Genomic DNA, 9,752 nt, shown 5'->3' on the forward strand with positions numbered 1-9,752 from the left:
ATCCTCACCTGGGCCAGGCTCTTCTTAGTGGTCCGTGGCTACTTGGTTGAACTGGTCCCACTACAGGATACTCCCTCCTCTGTGGGCTTTCAGAAACCATCAGCTCTTCCAGGGCACTGCCTGAGGTCATGGATCTGGCGTGGAGTGGGGCAGACCCTTTTTCCTTGTGCATCAGCAAGTCCTTAGGCTGTATAGGTCGGTCTGTCTGATGACTCCCCTTTGCCTGCCTCCGGTTCGACTGGAGATTTTTCAGCTGCTGTGGCTTTTGGCTATTCTAGCTCTGCAGTGAATGGGGGTTCATGGTCCTCTTCTGCTGAGACTTGCGCAAGCGGATCAGCTGCCTCCTCCACCTTGACATCCTGGTCTGACGGGACACCCTAGGCAGAGGCTGCGAGGGTCGTCTGTCAGCCCAATGGTATTCATGGCGACCCACCAATGGGTTTTTTCATGTGGCTTCCACCTCCCTAGTGAATAACTCCTTCAAGAACTTAACTCCCGAAGGGCGAACTCTGCCAAGTGACACCTCCAGCACGGTTGAAAGCATTCTGGACAGCGAACTTCTTGGTTCCGCATTCCTCCAGGGCTTGAACCACCGCACACTCCTGGTGGGAGAGCAGCTGGACTCCCACACATTACATGAGGTAATGTGCTCGTGTGATGATGGTCCTATTCTAATTGAGATGCAAATGCCTTGCTAACCCATCCAGCAATGTTATGTAACATTACCCAATGGTAGCAAAGTTTGCTATTTGCATGCAGGTTCTTAGTGTTAATAAGGGAATTGCTCATTTGATTGATGTTGTGTATCAAGGTCCCCGAAACCTCTGGAAAGTGCGGTTTGTCCCACAAGTATAAGCCCTTTAAAGGGAATAATATGTGGCATTAGTGATGCTTAAACACACACATATTTAGCAAAGTAAAAGAACCTGTTCAGTCCTCGGGGACTTGTGTCTTTGATAAATCTGATTAAAGGCTTTTGCTCTAGCTGGGCCGCAGAGAGACTCTGATACATGATTTGTAACTGCGGATATCGCGGATTTAACGACCCTTCGGGCATCTTGGCGCCAGTGAGACACACAAACTCCTTTTGCACACAAAGCTGAATAATTAATTTTATTAAAGATAGTGAACGCAATGACTGTCAGAATCTATTTCACAAACACGTCAGCATGTGCGATCCATACCGCTGGATTCTTGTCATTAGAAGCTGTTTTAGCAGCGCAGCGCAGAGCAGCAACAACGATAGCGATGCTCAGTAAGATACTTGGTTTGTAAAAAGCGTCATTAAATGTCGTCCTACACAATATCATTGTTAACTATTCCAATGATGGACCTCACTCTCTGTAGGGTGATCCTATAATGTGATTCCGTGATTGTGTTACACTATCCCAGGGCCGGATTCCTCTCTAGGAAGGGTTAGGGTCCCTCCGTAGGTTACCGGGGACCCGGTGCTGCAGCTGGCCGGCACCTCATGCAGCAGCCCGACGGTCACTGTCTGCCGTACTCTTCCTCCTCCTGACGGTGCCGGGATCCAACTTCCTCCCGGGGAGGGAGCTGCAGAGTCCCCGGACCTCACCCAAGGGAAGGTGTGTGTAGGAGAGAGAGGGGTCTATTACCTTCTCCAGAGCAGCCTTCTTCCTGCAACGTCGCATTGTCATAGCAACCCGTTGTCCTGACGTGACATCACATGACGCTGCAACGTCATGACACAGCAACGCTGCAGGAGGAGGGCCGCCTGAAGGAAAGAACCCCCTCCCAAGTTTTGATGCCTAAGGGCCCCAGAGGGTCCTAATCTGCCACTGCACTAGCCCCTCCTCATGGTCCTTGTTTCTATATGCTGCATCCTGACCCTCACACACTTATATTCCGGGACACTCGTTGTGCAGTGTCACACAGGCTTGGCTGGTGGGCATTCGCTCTTTTTGTTGATCCGTTATTTGCTAGAGGGAGCTTTCGAACCATAACGAGGGTGAAACTTGGCACTATCCTGACTAATACATGGTTGGTGTTATTAAGATGTATTGGGGGAGCTTACACATGTTCCAGGGCTATCCATACCCTTCGGAGGATGATAACACTGATGTGTGTCAGAGGGTGATACGGACTCTTGAAAGAGAGATCCCGTTTATCTATGGGGATAGCAGATATGTGTAGGAGGCTAATCTTTGCAGTGCAAATTATAAGCGTTTCAGGTCTAGCTCTGCAGATTCTGACTGCTTTCATTTTATTTTCTCTAGAGAAAGAAACTCCCAGGAGGGACAATTAGCCCCCTAATAAGATATTGGGGAAGTTCTGTGGCTTAGGCCTGGGTAACCCTTGATAGGGGTAGACTAAGACTCTGCCTAGTTAGTTCATAGAGAGGGACAGAAGGGGCAATAAGGTAGGGATAGTGTTCTTTGCAGTAGGGTAACTTGCAGGACTCCTACACTTGTGTGGCAAGTCCTTCAGGGAGGCGTTTATTCTCGGCAGTGAAGGAGAAGATATAGGGGCTTAGTCTAGTGGCTCTGAAGTTGGCATTGCCAAATGGCTCAGTTTGGGGTGTTCACAAGAAACGGACTGAAATGCGAGAAAAACAGTATTCTCTATTTCAAATCACGTCTTCGAAATCGCTTTTAAAAATAGTGACAAACCGCCCGGTTTAAAGACCAATCTGCCCGGTTTAAAGACCAATCTGCCCGGTTTGTAACCGCACATATGGGTCAGCCAAGCCCATATTTCCAGCTCTGGATGTAACTCACAATACCAATCTCACCGCCCTTCCGGTGGAGTTCCAAAAATGGGAGTTTTTAGAAGCGGTTTGCAGAATAAAGCTAGATATACTAGATAGGGAACCCCCGCATCAGCTTGGAGAATGTATATGGGGGGGGGGGGGGCTAATTGGGTAATGAGTAATGGACAATGTTGTAGAGACAAAGAAACCTGATTTGTTGCACTCTATCACCCTCCTGCTTCTGCATGTTTCATACTCCGTTCAAACGACCCGATGGTCTGAAGGAGCACCCTATGAAGTGGGGGTATTGTGGAGGCGCCTACGTTCTCTGTACCTTCCTTGGGCATGATATATATATATATATATATATATATATATATATATATATATTTAATTACCTCAACTGCGGCTCCCCCGCTGACTTACCCCTGTTCTGTACCTATGGGGTATATATAGCTCAGCTTGGTATTAGTCTACGGATACAATTGGACACAGTCCACATACAGTACTATATACTCTACTAGTAATACCTATTCATCAGGGAGAGCTATATGCCGCAGGGGTCCACTGTGCTGATTTATTTATTAGTTGGGAGTTCACTATACTCACACCCTACGGGGCCCAGCTCCCACCATGATTAAGTGGAATTTACATCTATAGGTACAGGCTTCTTTATTTGTTTCCAGAGCCTGCCCAAAGTACTGTGCTAGTTATACCTTGCGTTTTTCACTTGTGGTCTCCTTTGTATAACAGGGGATCTCCCCCAGGGCCTATTATCGAGTTTCTAGCAGCTGATATTAATCAGGGACAGCAGTGTTTGCATCGATCTGCAGCATAGATCCGCGTTTACACGCACTTGTTACTGCCCATCATTCATACTATACGAGTCTGTGTGCAATGGCTGTGCTAAGTCTGTACTTGTATCATTCCGTTGTGGTCTCATTTCTCTCACATAGGAGTTTTGTTAGATTTGTTACTGTACTAAGTTACAACTATTACTTATGTGCAGCTTGTGAAGGCATTGATCTGTATCACAGATCTCTGCTTACACTGATTTTGATACTGCCATTTAACCCCAGCAATCAAACGAATTAAGGGGTTAACTTATTGGCTCCTCGCACATTAACAGTACTCATTTAACTTGATTAGACCCTTCTGAAGTCCAGTAGTGTTAGGCACTTCTACTCATGGTGTGTTAATATCCCACCCCCCACACATGATCTTTCCTTTTAAATAAGGACATACTTAGGATAGTTTGTTTATATCAATACCCTCCATCCAGTACTGTCAGCGATCCGGAGTCCCGTCCGAGTCACTCCTGACTGGATCTACAATGCGTCACTTGTTGTTTCTTTTAATGCCCCATATTTTAATCCATGTTCACAATAAAGTTATTTTAACTTTATCATCCAGGAGGGTGACCGACTGCAACACATTGGGTTTCTTTGTCTCTACAAGTGTGTGCGTAATGAAGCTACAAGAACTGCAGTTGTGGGTAAAATATGTGAGTTTGAGGCTTTTTTGACAACCCGATCGGATTATCGGAGCAGGAGTGAATCTGCTTCTAAAAAAGCCGTTTAGACGTGGTTTGGACGTGCGAGAATAGCAAAGCATGCCAATCCACTTCTGTAGTGCACTTTAGAAGCGGGTTGTCACACTTCGGAGCTACTAGTATAAGCCCCTTAAAGGGAATAATATGTGGAATTAGTGACGCTTAAACCTGGCCATAACTAGGAGACGAAAGTGGTCAGAAAGAGGGATGATAGGAAGGAAGTTTCTGTGTCTCTATAGGTTTCAGGGGTAATTGGGGGGCTGGTTGGAGACTTGTTCTGCATTATTTCAATATATGGATACAATTTGAGAAACTTGCAAGGCATTTGGTGGTGTGGCCTGCTGAAAATATGTGTCGGAACAAACTGGCCCTTCATAGGCACATAGTCTGGGATTAAATGATATCATGGTCATACATTGTACATGGAGGAGGAAGTGGAGATGGATGAATTGCAGCTATATTCAGATGCGGAAGGGGAGATGGTGCGCTGCGTGGAGACAGGCGAATCCACCCAAAATCCATGTCCCAGATGATGTTACCCCCAAAATCCGTTCTGCGGTGTAAAATCCGCAAAACGGATTTGGGAGGCTTAAATCCGCGCTGAATCATCAAAACCCGCCACTGGCTACAACTCGGACGGATCTGTAGATTTCAATCCGCGGATTCAGCGATCTGTTGGCAGATTCTTCCACAAATCCGTCCAGGGGTTGCGGAATCCGTGGAGTGCATGGGTAATAATAATAAACGCTAATCCCACTTTTTAAGATTGGTCCGGTGAAATCGGCGGACCAAAGGAACGCTGCGTGTTCTTGGGTAGATCACTTTCTCCCCGATACTTCCCAGGATGTACTTGAAAGGAGATGACCAAATGAATCCAATACAATCTAGAGGTTAATCTACATGAAGGTTACATATCAAGAGCAAGTTTATCCAACACAACGGATGCACGGTACACCCCAGGAACTGTGACGGATCAGGCTCTTCAATTGCGTGAGTAAACACTCCATATTGAGCCGTTTTCAGTCTCCTTTTCCAAAGTGGCTGCAAGGATTTGTTTATTGCCCCATATCTACACCATGATGTTGTATTAACGCTGGACACCGGCAGGTGTATATTGTCCTTACTTCAGTGCATGTGGGACCTTATTTTTCAAGTTACACATCTTATAGGTTTGTGGGTGCTACCATACAATCCAGCCTTATTTTTTGCTTTCTCTGGAGGGGTAATTTGCTATACTTTCATACCTACGATCAATGTTTGCTGATATTTTGGTTTGAAGCACAATGCAACTCATTTTTCCTTTTCTACATATCAAGAGCAAATTAAATGTAATGCAGCTAAATCTGTAGAACTGCGATAAGCGTGGTGGTGGTGGTTTTGTTTTGTTGGTGGTGGAGTTGTTGTTGGTGGTGGTGGTGTTGTTGTTGGTGTTGCTAGTGGTGGTGCTAGTGGTGGTGCTAGTGGTTGTGCTGGTGGTGGTGCTGGTGGTGGTGGTGGTGTTGTTGGTGGTGGAGTTGATGTTATTGGTGGTGTTGTTGTTGGTGTTGTTGTTGGTGTTGTTGGTGTTGTTGGTGGTGGTGTTGTTGGTGGTGGTGTTGGTGGTGGTGTTGTTGGTGGTGGTGGTGGTGGTGTTGTTGGTGGTGTTGGTGGTGGTGGTGTTGTTGGTGGTGGTGGTGTTGTTGTTGGTGGTGTTGTTGTTGGTGGGGGTGTTGTTGGTGGTGGTGGTGTTGTTGTTGGTGGGGGCGGTGGTGGTGGTGTTGTTGGTGTTGGTGGTGGTGTTGGTGGTGGTGGAGTTGTTGGTGGTGGTGTTGGTGGTGGTGTTGGTGTTGTTGGTGGTATTCTTGGTGTTGGTGTTGGTGGTGGAGTTGTTGGTGGTGGTGTTGGTGTTGTTGTTGGTGTTGTTGTTGTTGTTGGTGGTGGAGTTGTTGCGAAGCTTAAAGTTCATCTGTCAGGGTCACTGGTGTTTGATCTGGAACACAAAAAATATAAATGGGAAAGAAGAGGTGAAACATTAACCTTTAAAACTCCACGTAGTACAAGACAGTCCACACTGTATATTAAGTACAGGAAGGCTGACTTATGGTTACACTGTATGGCGCATTTCAACCCAGAGTAACTAATGGCAGTGCCTTGTTTAATAGGTTACATATGCAGATGCAGCGGCCGTTATTCAAACACTTCACGCGTTGAATACCTCGGAATACCTCGGAATACCCACATCATGGCGCGTGATTTCTTCCAACCGTACCACGTGCTGATTCATTTTTATTGAGTGCGGAAATGGCATTTTAGTGTTCTCATTTTTAAACCCCTGAAATTGACACGGTAGCACAGCACTGTGCACATTACAAGTCATTCATTTCTGCCACGGATACGCGAAGAATTGCCCCCAAAGAAATCATAACCCGTGAAATGCAAACAAATCAACCGCGGTAAACACAGGCGCGAATGCCGCGTGGAATACAGCAGAGCACGCGAAAGCGGCTCTGTGAAATGTTCGAATAACGGCCGCTGTATCTGTAGGTGGTTGGTGCCTATTAAAAAATTAATTACAGTAAGATACAATAATGAGCTAAACCACGGGAGGCCAACTCCAGTCCTCAAAGGCCACCAACAGGTCAGGTTTTAAGGATATCCATAATTTTGCAAGGAAATAATATCCCACCATAGTCTGATTTTTGTAGATAAAATCTTTTCTAATCTTAAGAAATTATTACCACAGTTACATAGGGCCCCTCCTTTTTGATACTTGAATTTCTCTCTCAAAGTTTTTTTATGTATAGGCAACAGCACAGATTGTCTCAATAACATTTGATAATCATAAGAAATAATTTTGCAATGTATATATATAATAGGATGGAAATTATATTGCTTCATTTTCTATTCTCTCCAAAAGGTTTTTTCGAACTATGCTATGTATACTATATTTCATTGTTATATTTACACAACTAGGCTGTTCGTAAACCATCACAAGTATTGCACAAGTCGTGTTACGATTTGAGGATACCTTATAAGTGAGGTGTTTGGCTTATCTAATTGTTTTTAATCTTTAATCTTCAATTTTGCTTCAATTGATTTTAATCTTTTTTGTATTCCTAGTACTTACTAATGGGAAAATTATTGTGTTATGTGTACGTTTAATAAAGTTGTGTTGTTTTGATTCAATCTTCCTGACAGAGGGGGGTCCGGTCGCATAGCAACGTGATGCATTGTGTATTTTGCACGCGCTGCTCGATGTGCTTACGCCACGCGCTGTTTCCATACTAGTACCCAGAGATGTTGCGGTAGTCATGCGCGTTCCTTTGTGCTTGCGCACACTACACCTCTCGGGTCCTATTGGCGCAGTGACGCATACGTCGGGATCAGTTATGCAATCGCGTTGTACCATCCGGTGTGCTTACGTCACAGGTCAGGGGCTACGGCCCGCGACACGTGACGAACCCGGAAGTGATTGCGGTTGGTCCCCGTTATGCCACGATAAGTATAAATTGTAATTGTTATGTGATGTGTGCATTCACTTTGAGAAAGGACTATCACAGGTCCGAAATGCGTTGGTGTGTGTTGTATTAAATCTGGATCCATTAAATTAGCTTTTTAACTAAGGGAACGCTTTCCTGGTGGTCTTTCTGCTGAAGGATATAATGCTCCGTTTTTTTCTCTTTCTACCTGCTCTAATGTTTTTGTTACACAGAAAGGCGCTGCGCTGGGCGGACAGATGGTAATGTTTTCGGTTACACAGAAAGGCGCTGCGCTGGGCGGACAGATGGTAATGTTTTCGGTTACACAGAAAGGCGCTGCGCTGGGCGGACAGATGGTAATGTTTTCGGTTACACAGAAAGGCGCTGCGCTGGGCGGACAGATGGTAATGTTTTCGGTTACACAGAAAGGCGCTGCGCTGGGCAGACAGATGTTAATGTTTTCGGTTACACAGAAAGGCGCTGCGCTGGGCGGACAGATGGTAATGTTTTCGGTTACACAGAAAGGCGCTGCGCTGGGCGGACATATGTTAATGTTTTCGGTTACACAGAAAGGCGCTGCGCTGGGCGGACAGATGTTAATGTTTTCGGTTACACAGAAAGGCGCTGCGCTGCGCGTACAGATATTAATGGGATGTATTAAAAAAGAAAATGTATGTGCCCAGCGAAAGCAGAAAATGTTTCAAAATTGTCCGCCAAGTTCAACTTGCTGCATATCTTAAACAGATCCCAAAAGGGCTGTTATTTTGGCATAAAATTAGCTTTATGGGTTCACGTTAACCTCAGGGAACATAACGTCCATTAATGATTTTGATAAACAGTATGTTAAAAGCCCTGAGGTTACGGATCTTTGTGTATCTTGGCCTTAATATTGTGAGCACATACTTGAGTGATAAATACAGCATGTTGCTATCAACCCAAAGATGTATTCCAGCGCAGGGAGCATATTAAACAAGGACTTTATCTACGAAGTAGATACATTTTATCTACATTTGATGATACATTTATCATTGCCCCCATACCTGCCATCACAGCTCGGACAGATCTTCTCAGCCTCCCCTCCTGGACATCACAGAAGTAATGCTTATTCATCTCCACGTCGTAGTCTAACACAGACTCCACCTGCTGGGTCCCGTCCCCGAGGTCGGTAACATTGAGACTGGCGAAGCTGGACAGATCCTCCTTCTCTCTGTTGTACCACATGACCTGGGGGTCTCTGAATACTCCGGTGATGATACATTTCAGACGCCTCTTCCCGTTTATGGATACAGCTGTTACACCGATATCTCCTGCACTCAGTCCTGGAAACAACAGGCATTGCAGTAAGCTTAGAAAAAGACAATATGGCGGTGTGGTAATATTCTTACCTTAGGGATTGAGCAGTGTTTTGGGGATCCTCTCCTCTTTTACCAGTGGAGCCTTCGGCTCATTGCAAATGGACATATCAGGGCTGTTCAGCGTTCTAATGTACCCCTTCTAATTTGGGACTGCCTATTGTAATCCCCTAATGGGTTCATTTAATTTGGGATTCACCTCCTCCCATAGCTGGTGTCATAAAGAGGGAGTGAGGGAGGAATCACGTCACAGATGTGTATATATAACCAAGCCCCTTTTCTCCCTTGTTAGTTCTTCCTATAGTTCTTAGGACACTTTGACCACTAGAAGACTCCGTTTGGATTGAGGACCTGTCATTTCCTTTGTTTCTTTATTGTTATCTGATACAGTAAGTTCCAGCTCGATGTTGAATTGTTTTCGTGTTTGAAATTATTTATCGTATCTTCTATTTTAGAGGGAACATGTCACAGAATACGGGTGCATGTCACAGAATACGGGGGCAGAGATATCTGGGTCTCCGAATACTGTACAGACCGGCTAAAGGGAGTAAGTGATAACTGCACAACGAGCTCGGTATTACCCCATGAAGGTTTGGGCCACACATCACTAATGCTGCTTCCTCTATCTTCCAGGACCTGCTCTTAAAACACATGAAGAAGCTCAATTGAGACTAACAATT

General features: G+C 45.3%; 1 protein-coding gene across 7 annotated transcripts in view; it reads right to left on the minus strand.

Moving 5' to 3' along the window:
- Positions 1–1,100: 1,100 nt before the first annotated feature.
- Positions 1,101–9,752, minus strand: part of LOC142490535 (butyrophilin-like protein 1) — a 32,268-nt gene continuing 23,616 nt past the window's right edge. For 6 of the 7 annotated variants that reach the window (XM_075592938.1, XM_075592943.1, XM_075592939.1 and 3 more), the window contains 2 exons: positions 8,761–9,039; positions 6,141–6,231 (listed from right to left, as the gene is read on the minus strand). In XM_075592938.1, coding sequence (XP_075449053.1) covers positions 6,197–6,231; positions 8,761–9,039 — 314 coding nt within the window. In that variant the 3' untranslated portion in view covers positions 6,141–6,196. Of the gene's footprint in view, positions 6,232–8,760; positions 9,040–9,752 lie in introns of those variants that run through there. The other variant, XM_075592936.1, reaches the window with a different exon arrangement.

Source organism: Ascaphus truei, chromosome 3 (genome assembly GCF_040206685.1).
Source record: "Ascaphus truei isolate aAscTru1 chromosome 3, aAscTru1.hap1, whole genome shotgun sequence".
In the NCBI taxonomy this organism is placed as follows: domain Eukaryota; kingdom Metazoa; phylum Chordata; class Amphibia; order Anura; family Ascaphidae; genus Ascaphus; species Ascaphus truei.